This window comes from Muntiacus reevesi, chromosome 19 (assembly GCF_963930625.1).
Source record: "Muntiacus reevesi chromosome 19, mMunRee1.1, whole genome shotgun sequence".
NCBI lineage: Eukaryota > Metazoa > Chordata > Mammalia > Artiodactyla > Cervidae > Muntiacus > Muntiacus reevesi.
This window is the reverse complement of record NC_089267.1, coordinates 40,562,626-40,581,975: the sequence shown is the minus strand read 5'-3', so window position 1 is coordinate 40,581,975 and position 19,350 is coordinate 40,562,626. Positions and strand designations below refer to the sequence as shown.

Here is a 19,350-nt window from a genome sequence, read left to right as displayed (position 1 = left end):
TTAGCTCTTTGAATGTTGAGTTTTAAGCCAACTTTTTCACTTTCCTCTTTCACTTTCATCAAGAGGTTCTTTAGTTCCTCTTCACTTTCTGCCATAAAGATGGTGTCATCTTCATATCTGAAGTTATTGACATTTCTCCCTGCAATCTTGATTTCAACTTGTGCTTCATCCAGCCCAGCATTTCACATGATGTACTCTGCATAAAAGTTAAATAGCAGGATGACAATATACCACCTTGCTATACTCCTTTCCCAATTTGTAACCAGTCTGTTGTTCCATGTCCAGTCTAACTGTTGCTTTATGACCTGTATACAGATTTCTCAGGAGGCAGGTCAAGTGGTCTGGTAGTCCCATCTCTTGAAGAATTTTCCACAGTTTATTGTGATCCACACAGTCAAAGGTTTTAGCATAGTCAATAAAGCAAAGTAGCTTATCTTCTGGAACTCTCGTGCTTTTCGATGATCCAATGGATATTGGTAATTTAATCTTTGGTTCCTCTGCCTTTTCTAAAACCAGCTTGAACACCTGGAAGTTCACAGTTCATGTACTATTGAAGCCTGGCTTGGAGAATTTTGAGCATTACTTTGCTAGCGTATGAGATGAGTGCAGTTGTGTGGTAGTTTGAACATTCTTTGGCATTGCCCTTCTTTGGGATTGGAATGAAAACTGATCTTTTCCAGTCCTGTGGCCACTGCTAAGTTTTCCAAGTTTGCTGGCATATTGAGTGCAACACTTTCACAGCATCATCTTTTAGGATTTAAAATAGCTCAACTGGAATTCCATCACCTCCACTAGCTTTGTTCATAGTGATGCATCATAAGGCCCACTTGACTTCTCATTCCAGGATGTCTGGCTCTAGGTGAGTGATCACACCATCATGGTTATCTGGGTCATGAAGATATTTTTTATATATTTCTTCTGTGTATTCTTGCCACCTCTTCTTCATCTCTTCTGCTTCTGTTAGGTCCATACCATTTCTGTCCTTTATTGTGCCCATCTTTGCATGAAACATTCCCTTGGTATCTCTAATTTTCATGAAGAGATCTCTAGTCTTTCCCATTCAATTGTTTTTCTCTATTTCTTTGCACTGATCACTGAGGAAGACTTTCTTATCTCTGCTTGTAATCTTTGAAACTCTGCATTCAAATGGGTATATCTTTCCTTTTCTCCTTTGCCTTTTGCTTCTCTTCTTTTCTCACCTATTTGTAAGGCCTCCTCAGACAACCATTGTGCCTTTTGCATTTCTTTTTCATGGGGATGGTCTTCATCACTGCCTCCTGTACAATGTCACAAACCTCTGTCCATAGTTCTTCAGGCACTCTATCAGATTTAATCCCTTGAATCTATTTGTCACTTCCACTGTATAATAATAAGGGATTTGATTTCCTTCATACCTGAATGGTCTAGTGGTTTTCCCTACTTTCTTCAATTTAAGTCTGAATTTGGTAATAAGGAGTTCATGATCTGAGCCACGATCAGCTCCCAGTCTTGTTTTTGCTGACTGTATAGAGCTTCTCCATCTTTGGCTGCAAAGAATACAATCAATCTGATTTCAGTATTGACCATCTGGTGATGTCCCTGTGTAGAGTCTTCTCTTGTGTTTTTGGAAGACAGTGTTTGCTATGGCCAGTGCGTTCCCTTGGCAAACTCTATTAGCCTGTGCCCTGCTCCAAGGCCAAATCTGCCTGTTACTCCAGGTATCTCTTGACTTCCTCCTTTTGCACTCCAATCCCCTATAATGAAAAGACTTCCCTGGTGGCTCAGATGGTAAAGCATCTGCCTACAAGGAGGGAGACTCGGGTTCAATCCCTAGGTTGGGAAGATCCTCTGCAGAAGGAAATGGCAACCCACTCCAGTACTCTTGCCTGGAAAATCCCATGGATGGAGGGGCATGGTGGTCTACAGTCCTCGGGGTGACAAAGAGTCATACACAACTCAGCAACTTCACTTCACTTCATAATGAAAAGGACATCTTTTTTGGGTATTAGTTCTAGAAGGTCTTGTAGGTCTTCATAGAACCCTTCAACTTCAGCTTCTTCAGCATTAATAGTTGAGTCACAGACTTGGATTACTGTGTTATTGAATTGCTTGCCTTGGAAATGAAGAGATCATTCTGTCATTTTTGAGATTGTAACCAAGTACTGCATTTTGGACTCTCTTGTTGACTTATGAGGGCTACTCCATTTCTTCTAAGGGATTCTTGCCCACAATAGTAGATATAATGGTCTTTTGTATTAAATTTGCCCATTCCGGTCCATTTTAGTTCACTGATTCCTAAAATGTCAATGTTCAATCTTGCCATCTCCTGCTTGACCACTTCTAATTTCCCATCCTCAACATCCTCTTTTATTTTTAGCTCGGAATGGTATTTCAACCATTTTGGGGACTTAGTTTTTCTGGGTCTCTCTCATGTATACACGTTAAACTGTTTGATTTTCTTCTGTTAAAAAATTAGCAAATTAAAACTTGAAAATAAAAAAGCAATTCATGAGCACATTTTCCATTATATCAAAACCAAAAACCAACAAAAAACCTAGGAAGAAGTCATAGTCCATCAATAGATAGTGTCACAAACACATAAACTCATGTTGTTTCTTGATGGCACGATAAATTCAGAGAGCCCTGACCACTTGGTTTATGATCCTCTGGCCAGAGACATCCTGACTCTCACAACTACAATTTAAGAAATGTCACAGAGGGAATTCCCTGGTTGCCCAATGGTTAGGGCTTGGCATTTTCACTTCCGTGGCCTGGGTTCAAACCCTGGTTGGGGAGCTAAAATCCTGCAAGCCAAGTGGTGTGGCTGAAAAAATAAAAAATAACTTAAAACTCGCCTATACGTAAAACTAAAAGTGCTCTGATTTAGTCATCACTTTATGTAAAATTAAATACTTGAGCTATATTAAAGGCTGGAGTCCAGACTTGTAAGCTCAACTCTCAGTTCAATTCTCAGTGCCTTTTTGTCTGACCTGGTGTAGCCCTATGAGGGAATGTAAACTCGGCCCTCTAGGCGGTCTAAACTAGTCAGAACTACAATGTGTCACAGCAGGGGCCAGTTTCTATGGAAAAAAAACAACCCACAAATATGTGTGTACACACATAAAACTACTTCTTAACCTCACATCATTTTTTAAAAATATTATTTAGCAATTTAAAGCTAAAAATAGTCATCTAACAAAATGTTGATTTTTCTAAAGGCCTGCGACTAGTTGATTTTATGTAATCCAATAGCACTGTATTATCTCCTTCCAAAATCATGCATAATCACACAGCAATTTTCTCAGCTGATAATAATACTGATTAACTCCTATTACTGGCAGATTTAACAATGTATCTGTAGTCTTTTACAAATGACTTAAACTAGTAAATGTAACTGTGCATCACCTGTGTAAAATGTCAACAGTATAATCTGAATTTGTTAGGGGAAGCACACTGACTGACCGCCTACCCTGGCCAGGCACCATAGTTACTATTTGCATGAGTTGTTTTAGGACAGGAGGTCCTAGTAAGGATCACAGAAGGAAAAAGCCACCATCAAACAGAAGACTTTGGGAAAGGTCAAAAGGAGACACCACCTCCCAGAATCCTTCCTGCTGGCATCCTCTTGGCTGAACAACGCATGCACCTCTAGGAAGGACTGAGTCAGAATGATTGGTCAAAGACAACAGGGAAACTAACCCTATCACCAAAAAACCTAAGACTGCAAGCCATGTGGCAGAGCAGTTCTGCCGGGTTCCTTTACCCTACTGCTCTCTGCCCAGGCCCCCCTTTCCAATAAAATCTTTGCTTTGTCAGTATGTGCATCTCCTTGGACAATTCATTTTCAAGTTTTAGACAAGAGCCCACTTTTGGGCCCTGGAAGGGGTCCCCCTTCCTGCGACAAATTCATATAATATGTGAAGTTTCAGCACTTCAGCACCAGATATAATTTGGAACTGCCTTTGCGTACCGCCCGAATGCAACCAAGCAGGTTATAAACTCTGGGGAGTATGTGCATTTTTCTGGAGACAACATCTATAACTCTCAAAGATATTCAAAGCGGTTGGTGATCCCAGAAAACTCAAGGCTCACAGCATTTAAAAAAGCTGTCTTCCCAGAAATAAACCCACGCACTAAAGGCCAATTAATCTATGACGAAGGAACTAAGAATACACAGTGGAGGAGAGAGAGTCTCTTCCATAAGTGGTGCTATGAAAACTGGACAGCTACATGAAAATGAATGAAATTAGAACATTCTCTTATACCATATGCGGTAATACTCAAAATGGATTAAATCCTAAATATAAGACCGGATACCATAAAATTCCTAGAGGAAAACACAGGCAGAACACTGTTTGACATACTTCACAGCAATTTTTTTTTTATCCTTCTCCCAAAACAAAGGAAATAAAAATCAAAAATAAATGAATGGGACCTAATTAAACTGAAAAGCTTTTGCACAAATGGTACTGTTAAATGGAAGAAAACCTTTACAAATGATGACTAAGAAGGAGTTAATATCCAACATATATAAACAGTCCATTCAACTTGACATCAAAAAACCAAACAACCTGATTTTAAAATGGAGCAGAACTGAACAGATATTTTTCCAAAGAAGAAATGCAGATTGCCAGCAAGCACATGAAAATATGCTCAACATTGCTAATCACCAGAGAAATGGAAATTAAAATCACAATGAGATACCATCACAGACATGTCAGAATGGCTATCGTCAGAAAGAACACAATAACAAACATTGGTGAGGACTAGAGAAAGGGAAATCCTTGTACACAGTTGGTGAACTGATGCAGCCACTGTGGAAAACAGTATGGCAGTTTCTCAAAAAACTTAAAATAGAACTACCACGTGCCCCAGCAATTCTGCTCCTAGGTATATATTTAAACAAAACACTAATTCAGTAGAAGAATGGATAAAGAAGATGTCATGTAAGTACAATGGAAAACTACTCAGCGGCAAAAAGGAATGAAAATTTGCCATTTCCAACAGGGATGATTTGGAGGGGATTATGCTAAGTGAAATAAGACAGAGAAAGGCAAATACTATATCTCACTTATACGTGGAATCTAAAGAATACAACCAGGGAATACAATAAAAAAGCTGACTCACACATACAGAAAACAAACTAGCAGGATAACAGCAGAGAGAGGGAAGGGGGAGGGACAATATAGAAATACAGGATTAAGAGACACAAACTACTCAGTTTAAAATAAACTACAAGAATATTTTATAAAACAGAGGGAATACAGCAAAGGAGTATAACCTTTAAAAATTGTGAATCACTATTTTGTACACCAATAATTTATGTAGTTTTACGTATAAACTAGACTTCAATGAAAAATACTTATCTTAAAAAAAAAAAAAAAAAATCCTCTCTTCAACCACGTGGAATCAATCACCCGGAGGTGGCTTCCGGTTCAGCTCACAGCTAATCGGTCCTCCAGGCCGCCCACACGCCCCACGCAGTCCTCCCAGACACGACTTGCAGCAGAGGTCGCTGTGTCGCCATCACCGCGCCCCTGAGCCTCGCCCAGCCCGCTCTCAACGCGCCGGCGCCGACGGAAGGGGCGGGGCAAAGACAGGGCGGGGCCTGGAGGCAGGCGGTCGGCGAGGCCGCGGGGAGGGGGGCGGGGAGGGAGGAGCAGCGCTGACGTACAGGTAACTGCGCCCCTGCCGGGCCAGCTGTGACCCCGGCCCGCGCCCCCTTCTGTTGCTTCATCGCGCGCACGTGGGAAATACAGGAGCGGCGAGCTCCTCTCCCCCGGCTGCGCTCCCGCCAGGTCTCCGCGTGAGTGTCTCGCGTCCTGCCCCGGCCCGGCCAGCTCGGGACGCCCTGTGGACCCCGGGGGCCAAGGCTGTCCGCTCCTGGGTCTGGCTGCTCCTGCTGGCTGCAGACGCAGACTGCAAGCTCGAGGATTCTGGTGTCCAGTTTCCCTTGACCTTGAGAACCTGCGAAGGTGCGCAGCCCGAGGGGGTAGGGAGGGAGCGAGGGGAACATGACCTTGTCTCAGCAGTTTGTCAGCCTCAGAGCCAAGAGATTTTTTAGTTGCAATTGACCTAAAAGCAGTTCAGTCAGGTTCTCCATTCGGAGTAGTTAACAGGCTCAGGAACGTGGAGCGATTCCAAGGGTTCAGGACAGAGTCGCCTCTGCATTCCAGTCGTTGCTCTTCTTACAGACTTTGGTTAGTTCACAGATTTTATATCTCGCCTGAAGATCTCAGTCAAAACCACCTTCAGGCTTCCTGCTGCGATCATCCCTTTATGTCCACGCTGTCGCGCCAAAGAAATCTTTTAAAAAGCACTACTGTCGGATCACTTCCCTACCTAAGATCTTTTCGATAACTCACGCTCTCTGGATAAGTCCATGCTTTGACATGGAAGGCTCCTGGCGATCTGACCTCTTACCCGTCAACCCAGCCCCATCTTTGCTCTTCATTCTAATGCACCGATTCTTCTGCTGTGCTTTCACTTCACAGTATTTAATCAAGCACTTAACCACGTGCCAGGCACTATTCTGGGCACCTGGGCTTGAGCAGAGGAAAAAAGCACCGGTGAACAGTTTATATTCTACTAGAGGAGTCATTAGGAAAAAAAAAAAAACACCAGAAAACCAGTAAATTATATAACATGATAGCAGATAATGCTATGATGGAAGAAAGTAGAACAGGGGAGATTGGGAGGACAAGATACCTGTTAAATGGAGTTGGAATGAGTAGACTTCACTGAGTTAAAAATGAGTTATCCCTGAAGATAACCTGGACTAAGGGTGTAGTAGGGCATCTGGAACAAAGGAGTCTACCCAGAAATTTGCCTGTTGTGTATGAGGATCTTCAGGAAGGGGCTGAGTAAGCAAGGGTGAGAGAGGCGGGAGATGAGGTCAGAGAGGAAATGGAGGGGCCAGATCACACAGGGCCTATAGGGCAAGGGAGGGAGTTTGCTTTTTCAGTGCTTTTGTAGGATTGTGAGGGGAGGAGAGACATGATACAAATTCCTTTTAAAAGAGTCACTCTGACTGACTGTTGTATGGAGAACAGACTGTGATAGAGCCTTGGTGGTAACCCGGATGATAGAAGCCTTAATCTGTGGGAACAGTGGGAACGGTGAAAGGGAAACCAAATGTTTTGGTTTTGGAGATAAGCCAACATGATTTCCCAACATAATGGATCTGAGTAGGGGGGAAAGAGTCAAGAGTGACTGGAAACTTTCCTTCTCTGGAACTAGAAGGGTGGAGTTACTATTAACTGAGATGGGGGTGGCTGTAGCTAGAGCAGATTTGGGGTTGGAGATATATCAGAGTTTGTTTCAGGGCCAATTAAGAATGAAGTCCCTGTTATGCATACAAATGGATATGTCGAATAGGCAGTCAGATACTATGTCAGGATCCCCAAGACCACCTCTGGGTTCACTGATTTCACTGGGGAGACTCAACAGGACTCAGCTATGGGTCATGGCTATGATTTACAACAGCAAAATGATACAACCTGCAAGGTTCAAGATGCCTGGGACAAAGTCTAGAGGAAACCAGGTACAGTCTTCCAAGAGGCCTCTCGCAGTGGAGCATACAGGACATGTGGCATGACAGCACCTCAATGCCTCAGGAAACTATTTCCTAGTTAGTGGGTCTCCAGGCCCTTTCTTTGCTAGCTAGTGAATCTATCAAGAAGAAGATGTGAAAGGGGGTAGAATGCAGATCTGTACAACTTGCTCATTCCTAGCTCTGAGTTGCTGCAGTTGGAGGTTGAAAGTTTAGAGACTTACTGTGGGTTTTATAAAGTGATGATCTGGTATCCTTGGCAAAGTCCATTATTGTAAGCTTGTAATAATGTATGTCAGTAGACAGTGTTTCTTGTTCTGAGATTTTTTTTTTTTCCTAAAATCATTAAGGGTGGTGGCCTAGTGGTTAGGATTCTGGACTTTTCACTGCTGGGGCTCAGGTTTAATCCCTGAGATCCTGCAAGCCGCACGACATAGCCAAAGGGTGGGGGGGAAGCACTGAGCAGTCAGTACGCAAGCTAATTTGGGGGAGTCAGAAGAGTGGAACCTGTGTTTTCACATGTCCTAGCAGCCAGTTTGACCTTCACGACCGTCCTATGAGGTCAGTACATTAAGTACAGCCAGAAGACTCACCCGGTAAGGATGCATGGCCTTGGTTCACGTGGACCAACATGGCCTTTCGTAGGAGGGAACATAGTATCAGCTGTAACGTGTTCACGGTGTCTCTGGTTTATGTAATAAGAATGCCAAGATACCACACTTGTGAAGTAAAACTGAACTGTCTGTTTCAGGTAGTATGTGCCATGGCCATGACTAGTGTCAGGCTGCCCAGCAGCGTTTTAAGAAAGCCAGATGCCTGGATTGGACTCTGCAGGGCACTGCGAGGGACACCTTCACATAAAGGCTGTGCTTCCTGGAATCGACACTTGTATTTGTCTAGTGCCAACTTAAATGCATCAAATTATAAAACAGTCCTCCATAACATTTTCTCACTGAGACTCCCAGGGCTTTTAATATCTCCAGAATATATTTTCCCATTTTCCATAAGACTCAAAAGTAATATAAGCTCTAAAAAATCCACTAAAAAGACTCTACAAAAAGTGGAAGATGAAGGGGACTCTGATGAGGAGAGGGACCATGATGAGATGAGTGAGCTGGAAGAGGAGCCCGAGGACAACCCCAGTGAGGTCAAAGACTATAAAGACCTGGATAAAGTAGTACAGTCTTTCCGGTATGACGTTATCCTGAAGACGGGCCTAGATGTCGGAAGGAAGTAAGTATGTGCGTTTTCATACAAAATCACTTGTCTTCTTGGTTGTTTTAAAGCAGCATTACCAATCGCATGGCTCATATTACAGTGAAGGGTAACCACAGATGTGAAAGAATCTTATAGGAACCTGGTCCAATTATTTCATTCTATATATGAAAAAACTAATTCCCAAAGAAGTCAAATGACTGCCTCCAAATCCCATGTGCCGTATTTCCTTGACTCTTAAGACACAATCAACTGTAAGATGAACCACTGATGTAAAATCAGCTTCTTGAGGAAAAAAGGAATCACCATGTTAGATGTATATAGCAAGCATAGAATGCATCTGGGTTTCATAAATGCTACATGAAACGGTATCTCTTAGATGCAGCATAACGAGGTGGTTAAAACTGCAGGCTTTGTATCCAGACTACCGGGGCTTTAATCCTGGCTCTCTGTGACCTTGGACAAGTTACTTATAATCTCTGTGTAGTTCCCTCATCTATAAAATAAGGGTAATAGAACTGGCTTTAGAAGGTGGTGGCTAGGATTAAATAAGTCAGTCTATTTTTCTTTTTTTTTTTCAGTCTATTTTTCTATAGTATTTATAACAGTGTGTGGCACATGGGTTCTCAATGTATGTTAGCTATGATGATGAAAATACTATGTGTGTTTATATATATAGTGCATGGAGATAGTAAGCGTAACCTTCAAGGTTTCTTTAATCTCACTGTTTCTTTGCTAGACCTATTATATAATAATAGTGATCTTCACTGTTCATTCATTCCTTTAGCAATCATTGTGTGCATGCTGCATGCAAAGAAAGAACTGTCGTATGAATAAAATTAAGATTCCTTTGTCTAATTTGTACCTTTATGTCCTAATTTAATGGCATAGTTTAATTTTTTAATACACGAAATTTAAAGACTTATAAAGATGGCTCTGAGCCCACAGTCACCCTCAGCAGGACTTGAATGTTCTCTAAAATCTGACCGGCTCATTAAGGGCCTCCCCGTCTCTCACAGTAGTAGCTAGTACTGTTATTAGGAAAACCCCCAACATCAGTCACCAGGAGTCTGAGCGTTAAGACGAAAGGGCGCTCATTTTTGTCTGTATCCTGCCTTGGTCTAGTTGCCCCACTGATTAAATTCAGAGAGATCAGCAGTGGCTGGATTGGCATTTCCGCAACCTCAGTGCAGATCAGTGGAGCGTTTCTTAACAGCCTCACCATAGGTGTGGTAACTGGTTTCTCCCTCAGAGCACATGAGGGGAAGGTGGCACCCACTCATTTTGACTGTCGTGGATCACAGGAGCTATCACCCATGCTAAGTCCCAGCAGAGCCCTGCTTACCTCCTGTCTCACTCTAACAGATCTTTGCAGCAGCCGCATCCACTCAGTGGTGCCCTTTGGTCTCCCTGTTTAGATTCATATGGGAGCAGTTGACTTTCACTTTCCCAGTGCCCAGAATGGAGATTTTGTGGCGAGGCCAGTCACTGTCAGAAAAAGCATTATTAATAGCCAGTATTTTTCTCAAAATTATATAATTGTTTTGAATATATTTCTATTTTAGAGTGCTTTGACTTTTTTTTTTTTAAAGCAAAGTGGAAGATGCATTCTACAAAGGTGAACTCAGGCTGAATGGGGAAAAACTATGGAAGAAAAGCAGAACGGTAAGATATTATGACAACCGAATATTTCTGTGTGTTCTGTACTCAGTTAACGCCTTCCCCAATTTCCCTTGGGGCTCCTTCCTTGGGGGCATCAGTGGCTCCTCAGGTTTGTCTGTCTTACCACCTCTAAGGTCTCCCTCAGGTCTAGCTACATAGCTTCAGTCACACAGACCACTTGCTCTTTGTAGCCATAATGACTTTGAGATGAAGCTTCCTCTTTTTCTTTAAAATTTTAAGACAAGTCACGATCAGAACTGGAAAAAATCTATTAATTAAACTTCTTAAGTTATTAATATTAGCCCATCAGGCCAAAAAAAACGTTTGATCCATGTAGAGGTCTCTCTGGGCTGCTGTAACCGGAGCAGATGTGCGATTCTGTTCAGCTCAGCAGAAGTACCTGCTGGCTACAGTGCTCTTGTGTGCAGGGCAGCCATCAAAAAGAAGGTTCCATATTTCCTTAGCTCTATTGATACTGTTGTTTTATGACAGAATCATTCATAAGTGTTACAAGAAAATGAATTTCTAGTATCTGATGTTATAATAAATGATATATATATTCTTATAAACATGTATTTTTGTAAAAATAAGTTACATATATACATACATCTAGAATTAAAATATTAATACTAGTGATATTTATCTTTGAGTGGACATTGTGAGTTATATATTCATGTGTTTTTTTCTTCTGAATTTTTTATGAGTATGTTTCACTTTCATAATTGGGAAAAATAATAATGATAGTATAAGTTAACAAGACAGTTTTAAAAAGTATATGGCAGAGACCCTTAAAAAGTGTGGCAGACGCTGACCCTTGAGGCATTGGCAGACATAATCTAACTCACAGTGTCCAGGGAATAAATGTTCCAGCGGAGTTAGACCCACTTTTGAAGGTTTTTATTTTAGCTTCTCCCGTATTTCAAAGCAACCCTGGGATTGGAGAACGTGAGGTGCATCCCATTCCCCTGGGACATGGGAGGGTGTGAGCCATCAGCGTGGACCTAGGTGGGCACGGAGGCTGTCTTCAGAGGCCCTGATTCCTGTACTCAGGGTGGTTCTTGCAGCTGGGTGGACTGAAGGGGGGATCCCCAGTGCTTGTCTTGGCCATCAAGTCTCAAGGCCCCTGTCCCTCTGAAGGCACCCACCCTGGCAGGTTCACATTATGGGTGTCAGCCCTTGCCCCGTGAGCTGCAGGAAGTCAGGCACTCCAGACAGGCATCTGGACATCAAGTCCTTCTTGTCCCTTAATTGCTTTTTCCTGCATAGCCCAGCCCCCTCTCGCCAGCCGCAGCGTTCCAAAGACAAGACCTGTTCTTGGTGCAGGATGCCTCTGCCAGGGCCTCATTTGCAGACACCACAGATCTATTTTTCTCCCTCTGCTTTGAGATATTGTTAACTACAGTCTAATTGCTGCTTCTTCATTCTGCCTTGGTTGTTCTATTGTCTTGGCTGCCTTCCAGATTTCTCCTGAGGGTCAGCAAAGGAAGGGCCCAGTATTAACACACGGCTGCCTTGTTACTAGGAGGCCTGGTAGCCATAGTAACTGCAGCTAAGGGGAGATTGGAAATGTAGATACTTGGAACAGCCCCTAATCCCAGCCAGTCTTGCTTTGTGTCTGCCATGCCGTCTCCCACAGTTGAAGGGAATGAAGAACACCTCCCCTTCCGTGGCCTGCTCCGTGGGGCTTGTGCCCAGCTGCTAAGGATACATACGGGTTGACTTTTCTCTGTATATCCTTTTATACCTTTTACATCTTGTATCATGTGCATTAACGTATTCCTTTATTTAAAAAGGAATTTTAATGACTTGGAGTTATCCCTAAAAAGGTAAAGCAGAGTTCCCAAGCCTTGTATTTCTGAACACTGATTTTAAATGCCTATATAGGTTGGCGACATGGTCATTTTTTAAAAAATGAAACCCAGCAGAACTTCAAGAGAATTGACTACCCCTGCCCCTGCATCTGGCCCAGATGATGCCCTCATACCCACAAAGAGAAGCAGTCATCATGCCTCGCTGTGGTGTTAATCTCTCTGCTCCTCAGCCCAGAGGGGAGAAAGTTAATGGTTTAAAATAAGCCCTTTGAGTTTTGGGCTTCCCAAATCCGCCTGCAATGTAGGAGACCCCAGTTTGATTCCTGGGTCGGGTTTTCTTGGGCTTCCCTTGTGGGTCAGCTGGTAAAGAATTCGCCTGGAATGCAGGAGACCTGGGTTCAATCCCTGGGTTGGGAAGATCCCCTGGAGAAGGGCAAAGCTACCCACTCCAGTATTCTGGCCTGGAGAAGTCCATGGACTGTATAGTCCATGGGATTTCGAAGAGTCGGACACGACTGAGTGACTTTCACTTCACTTGTGAGTTTTACATCCAGCTGCCAGGATTGACCAGTGTGGCTTCGTGGTGAGCAAGTGTGCGTTCCCACGCTGTTGACTGAGTATTGGGCCTATGGATGTCTTGAGTAGGTCGCTTGCCCTAGTGAAGTACAGATATTCCAACAACATGAAGTTAGGACTGCCTTAGGGAGTTTTCATTGGAAAGTGCAGTAAACATAAGCATTTGGCATGATGGCTTCTTAAACAGAAGCCCCCAAGCAACCTTTTAAACGGGTACCTATGCCCACTTAAGGGTCCATGGCCCACACATGAGGGTCCCTCTCTGTCTTTCTGTCCTGCCTCTTCACCCCTGCAGTGGTGAGTGGTCTGAGATGGCCTCTGGTCACCCTGGATTGTGTTGTAGTAGAAGCCACATATTGCACGTGGGTCAGTTTAGCCCCTTCCTGTGTTGCTGGGCAGATCCCCTGGGATACTGAGCTGCCAGGACCCGGTGTCTGTCTTGGGCTGTTTGCACCCTGACAGCACTAATGTGACTGCCCCCAAGGGCATGTCCTGCACTCGCTCAAGCCAGAGCTCCTATCTGGATAAAAATGGGTTTGACCTCAGCCCTTTTAACCCAGGTCAGCATCCTCTTTTCTGGGGCATTCCATCCTTGTTCGTGGAGTCCTGTCTCTTCTTGATGATGTGTCATCCCTGGGGTTAGCCAGTGCTGGAAAGCAGTTTCTTTACTTCCATTTCTTAAAGAGATACAGCTGTTGTTGCACTGTGATGAATTTTCAACAAATTATGCCCTGTACGCAATGATGTAGCTTATCTGGGTTGAAATCAATGAATGTGTTATACTGAAAATTGTCTTCTCAGTGCCTGTAGTAATTACTGTGCTCATACTCTCTAAGATTGTTTTTTGCCATTATTACCAAAATAAATGCTTCCATTCAAGTGCTCCCTTAAGTCATGCAATAACGGTGAAAACCAGAGCCACAAAGGACCCATCCTCAAGTAGCTAGCTGTCTCAGCTTGAAGGAGGGACACTGGTCCATGTTGAGCCACATGGGTTTGAGGCACTAAGATAAGTGACTGTTTCAAAGGAGTACCTGCCCCCGGGGAGTGGTTCTCTAGGGAAAACTCAAACTAGAGATGTTTGCATTGGCCTGCATTTCCCAAAATGACAGCTGTGTTTTCTTTTTAATTTTCAGGTGAAAGTGGGAGATACATTGGATCTTCTCATTGGAGAGGATAAAGAAGCAGAAACAGAGACAGTGATGAGGATTGTCCTGAAAAAAGTGCTGGAGGAGAAGACCAGCAGTGAGAAGTACAGGGTGGTGTTACGACGGTGGAAAAAGTTACAATTGCCTAAAAAGAGTATGCTCAAATAAAAGGATTGCTTTTCAGTGAGAAAGCTGCTTTCTAGTGGTGCAGGAAGGGGCCAGGTTCAAAAGATGTTTTTATTAAAATAAAGTTCTTCCATCATTTGTAGAAGATGCTGAGCCATTTTGTGCAAGTCAGGATCTGCATCATGGCTCTTGAAGACACTTCCCTTGGACTGGATTTCCCTCCCAGGCTTGATTTATTTGCTTTTTGACCTCATGAGCAAGAGTGAGATTTGTAATGAATGAACTAAGCTCAGAGACGGTTTACATGATCAGCCACTGTTTCTTAGGTTAAAAGCCTCTGGAGGCAGAGTAAAATAAACTGACCTTGTTCTTAGTGTCTTTATTTCAGTTTTATCCCCGTCGACCAGCTTCCCTGGGTTCAGGCTTAAGGCAAACCCGAGCTGCGTCCAGGTCTCCTTCCTCTCCCTAGGGCAGCAGCACTGGGAGACCCCCTTTCTCCATTGACCTTTCTCAGTTACCAACGTCTTGGCCTTAGTTCCCTTCAGTTTGTCTCCAGAGGTCTGGATAGTAAAGTTGTTCCAACTAATTCCAAATGGTTTCATTTGGGCCCATTTAAAATTAACTGTTTAGGTCAAGGGTTTGATAGACAAAGGCAGCCAGAGGCCTTTTGTCTGACACACAAGCACGGCTTACACATTTTTAGAGAGTTGGTTTTTTTTTTTTTTAAAGAGAGAGAGGGAAATATATAACAGAGACCTTATGTAGCCCACAAAGCCTAAAATATTTACATTGACTCTTTACAGAAAGAATGTAATGACCCTTTCTGGTTTAAGCTGATGGTGTACTTTTCAGCTGATAATAGGAAATACACAGATTTTTTATCAGCAAAGAGAATAAAGCATCAGAGGCCAATTATTTTAATTGTCAAGACAGTGTTGTAAAAGGGACTGAAAAAACAGCAGTCATAGAAAGAACACACATAATACACATCATCTAAGAAAAGGGCATCCACAGAAATAAACTGGTTTGCAGATTCTCAGGAGCAGTTTCCTAGCAGTGGAAGGATCGGCTCAAATAGGAGACTTGTTAGACTACGTCATGTAAAAAGACTTTGTTGGGGTCCATTTATCTGCCCTCCAGAAATATCTTGAGAATTCAGGTTAACTGACAGAAGGGAAACTTCTATAGCCCAGAGCAGTGTGATGTTTGGGCCCATGAGTCTGGTAGCCTTATCAGGTCAGATTTCAGAAAACTCAGGAAAAATTGATTTTCATTTGAAAGCTTAAATAAACTCCGAGGAAGAAATAATAAATACCCTGCAGTGTAACAGAAGGAATTTTCCTACTTTACCATTTGTTAATTATGCTTTTACATCAGTAAAAATAATTAACACAATTTCAACATGAGTTAGAGTTTTAATTTAGGAGATTATAGTAATGACCATGATTCTCTTCACCTCCCCGTGCCTTTCTTCCACTCTTTCCCACCCTCTCTCCTTTTTTTTTTTTTTGTTGGGAGGAGGAGGGTGGAAGTGAAGTAGAAAAGGATAGCTTTATTGCTTTGCCAGACAAACGGGGACCCAGTGGGCTAATGCCCTCTAAACCAAATGTCCCAACTTGGGGAAGATAATGACAAGTTTTATAGTAAAACAGTCTCTTCTCTTGATTGCTCTTTGGAAAGTAATAGAAAGCTGAAGATCTCTTGAATGGTGAGGGGCAGCATGACCTAGTGATATGTCAGGGGTCCTGGTTTTTAGGCTCTTGCCTGTACCAAGTTGGGTTACCTTGGTCATACTCTGGCCTTAACCTCTCTTGAGCTTCAGCTTCCTCCAGGTCAGAAGGGAATTGGCATACTAATTTCCTTACCTTGTCAAGTCTTCTAAAGAGGAAGAAAGTTAAAATGTGTTGTGTGAGACCGGATGAGCTGCTAGTATTAATAGCTAGAAAGCAGCAAGGGCCATTTGAAAGGCTTTTTTCACTCTGTTGGTAATTAAGTCCCTCAACTTAGCTGGTGGGATTTGCCCCATTCCAGGCTTCTCTGTTTTTGCAAATCAAAATTAAGAAAAAAGACGTCTGATGGTAGAGAATGTTGATTTGGTCATAGCAAGTGTCAAAAACTGATCTCTCATAGTTATCTATAGCACAAGGACTTGGAACATATTTATGAAAGAGCAGAAACAAAAGCAATTCATAAAGATTTATGAACTCTTGCAGCCCACTCTAAGATAGCTGGTTTATAATGCCAACTTGGCAAGGCCTCAGTGAAAATGTGACCAACATGATGAAACGATGGATGTTTCTAATGCAGTGCATCTCAACCCTGTGTGATTCTGCCCCCTGGGGACATCTGGCAATGCCTGGAGATATTTTTGTCTGTCACAACTGAGGGGGTAGGATGGGTATCTAGTGGGTAGAGACCAGTGATACTAAACATCCTATAGCATACAGATAGTCTCCAGACCTCAAATGTCAATGGTGCTGAGGCTGAGATATCCTGCTCTAATGAGGTGACAAGAATTTTTGCTCCAATAGATCTGGCTATCACAGCGATCAGAAAAGAAAAATAAAAGGTACTCCAAATCAGAAGGGAAGAAGTAAAATTGTCACTATATGCAGATGACATGATACTCTATAGAAAACCCTAAGACTTCAAATATACAACTGATAAATGAATTCAACAAGGTAGTAGTGAAGTTAAAACACACCCTCATACCATACACAAAAATAGAATGGTTTAAAGACTTAAATATAAGATATATAAGACACCATAGAACTCCTAGAAGAGAGTATAGGCAAAACATTCTGACATAAATCGTACCAATGTTTTCTCAATAGAAATAAAAGCAAAAATAAAAGGGGCCTAATCTTTTGCAAAATAAAGGGGCCTAAGCTTTTGCAAACTTCAAAGAAATCCATAAAATGAAAAGACAACCTCCAGAATGGGAGACAATATTTGCAAATGATATGACTGACAAGGGTTTAATTCTCAAACAGCTCATACAACTCAATAATAATTTAAAAAAAACATCTAGCCAAAAAATGGGCAGAAGACCTAAACAGGTATTTCTCCAAAGACACAGATGGTCAACTGGCACGTGAAAAGATGCTCAAAACTGCTAATTATTCAGTTCAGTTCAGTTGCTCAGTCGTGTCCAACTCTTTGCGACCCCATGAACCGCAGCATGCCAGGCCTCCCTGTCCATCACAAACTCCCAGAGTTTACTCAAACTCATGCCCATTGAGTCGGTGATGCCATCCAGCCATCTCATCCTCTGTCATCCCCTTGTCCTCCTGCCCCCAATCCCTCCCAGCATCAGGGTCTTTTCCAATGAGTCAACTCTTCGCATGAGGTGGCCAAAGTATTGGAGTTTCAACTTCAGCATCAGTCCTTCAATGAACACCCAGGATTGATCTCCTTTAGGATGGACTGGTTGGATCTCCTTGCAGTCTAAGGGACTCTCAAGAGTCTTCTCCAACACCACAGTTCAAAAGCATCAATTTTTCAGCACTCAGCTTTCTTCACAGTCCAACTCTCACATCCATACATGACCACTGGAAAAACCATAGCCTTGACCAGACGGACCTTTGTTGGCAAAGTAATGTCTCTGCTTTTTAATATGCTATCTAGGTTGGTCATAACTTTCCTTCCAAGGAGCAAGCATCTTTTAATTTCATGGCTGCAGTCACCATCTGCAGTGATTTTGGAGCCCAAAAAATAAAGTCTGACACTGTTTCCATTGTCTCCCCATCTATTTCCCATGAGGTGATGGGACCAGATGCCATGATCTTAGTTTGTAGTTTTGATTTGCATTTCACTAATTATTAGAGAAATGCAAATCAAAACTACAATGAGATATCACCTCACACAGGTCAGAACAGCTATCATCAAAAAGACTACAAGTTACAAGTGCTGGAGAGGGTGTGGAGAGATGGAAACCCTCCAACACTGTTGGTGGAAATGTAAATTGGTACAGCTACTATGGAAAACAGTATAGAGGTTCCTTAAAAAACTAGAGTTACCATCTGATCCAGCAATCCCACACCGGGGCATATATCCAGAAAAGACAACTAATTCGAAAAGAGACATGGACCCCTAAGTTCAAAGCAACACTATTTACAATAGCCAATCCATGGAAACAACCCGAGTGCCGATCAACAGATGAACAAATAAAGAGGTGGTATATATATAAAAAGGAGGGAATATTGCCATTTGCAGCAACATGGATGGACCTAGAGATTATCATACTACATGAAGTAAGAGAAAGACAAATACTATATAATTTATATGTGGAATCTAAGAAATAATACAAATTTACAAAACAGAAACAGACTCACAGATATAGAAAACAAACTTATGGTTACCGAAGTGGGGAATAAATTAAGAGTATGAGATTAACAGATATGCTCTGCTATACATAAAATAAACAACAAGGATTTACTGAATAGCGTGGGAAGTATATTCGGTATCTTGTATAATGGGAAAGAATCTGAAAAAGTGTGTGTATACATACATATATAGATCTGAATCAGTTTGCTGCATATCAGAAACTAACACAATATTGTAAATCAACTATACTTCAATGTAAAAATAGAACAAAAATTTTAAAATAGGTCTGGCTTTCTCAGCAAAATCTGAAAATGCTTCTAGAGCATGTTTGCAGTTTTTTAAAGATGAACAATCTAAAATTATGACTATTTTGTAAAGACCCATCTAGCCCTTTTACCAGTAATGGTTAATCCTTTCAAAGAAATAGCTCTCCTCTGGGAAATGTAATGCTAATTGCATTTCTCTGCCAAATAGCATTTACTACCTTTCATGGAAAATTATATAGATGGCTGGGCAATAGTTTCATCATCATTATTTTTCTTCTTTAGCATTTTGGGGATAAAAGTAGACATTTGGGGAGAAATTTTTAGGTCATAGTTTATTTGATCAATAATGATTAGGGGGGTAGAAACTTCCATTTTTCAAGAAAATAAAAAGAAGACAGATTTCCTTCAGGAAGGTGGTACATGTTCTATAAACGTTCTTACAGGGTGTGCAACATATAGGAGGCAAATAAAATGACACTCTACTAAAGTCCTGCCTTATCTTGGTTGTATATATTTTGGTTTTCTAAAAGTTACTGCCAGAATTATCAGGCAGCTTATTGACCATCTTGAGACATTAAAAACTCCATTCAATAGACTGCAAAAAGCAGAATGTGAGCATCTCCCAAAATGCTTTCATGAGTCACAGGGTTGGCTTAAAAATCAACCACGGTAGGAGGAATTTCACCTTG

The 19,350-nt window shown here is 42.0% G+C and overlaps 1 protein-coding gene across 4 annotated transcripts; it reads left to right on the top strand.

The window, feature by feature from the left end:
- The first annotated feature begins 5,619 nt into the window (after nucleotides 1–5,619).
- On the top strand, nucleotides 5,620–14,443 carry MTRES1 (mitochondrial transcription rescue factor 1). Of its 4 annotated transcripts, none has more exons than XM_065911498.1 (4): nucleotides 5,620–5,655; nucleotides 8,283–8,764; nucleotides 10,339–10,411; nucleotides 13,932–14,443. In XM_065911498.1, the coding sequence occupies exons 2-4, from the start codon at nucleotides 8,295–8,297 to the stop codon at nucleotides 14,109–14,111; spliced, it is 723 nt and encodes a 240-aa protein (XP_065767570.1). In that variant the 5' UTR covers nucleotides 5,620–5,655; nucleotides 8,283–8,294; the 3' UTR covers nucleotides 14,112–14,443. The 4 variants fall into 4 exon arrangements, with proteins under 4 accessions (XP_065767570.1, XP_065767569.1, XP_065767571.1 ...); XM_065911497.1 differs by having other exon boundaries at nucleotides 5,649–5,785; XM_065911499.1 differs by lacking the exon at nucleotides 5,620–5,655 and adding an exon at nucleotides 5,662–5,954 and having other exon boundaries at nucleotides 8,287–8,764.
- The last annotated feature ends 4,907 nt before the right edge of the window (nucleotides 14,444–19,350 follow it).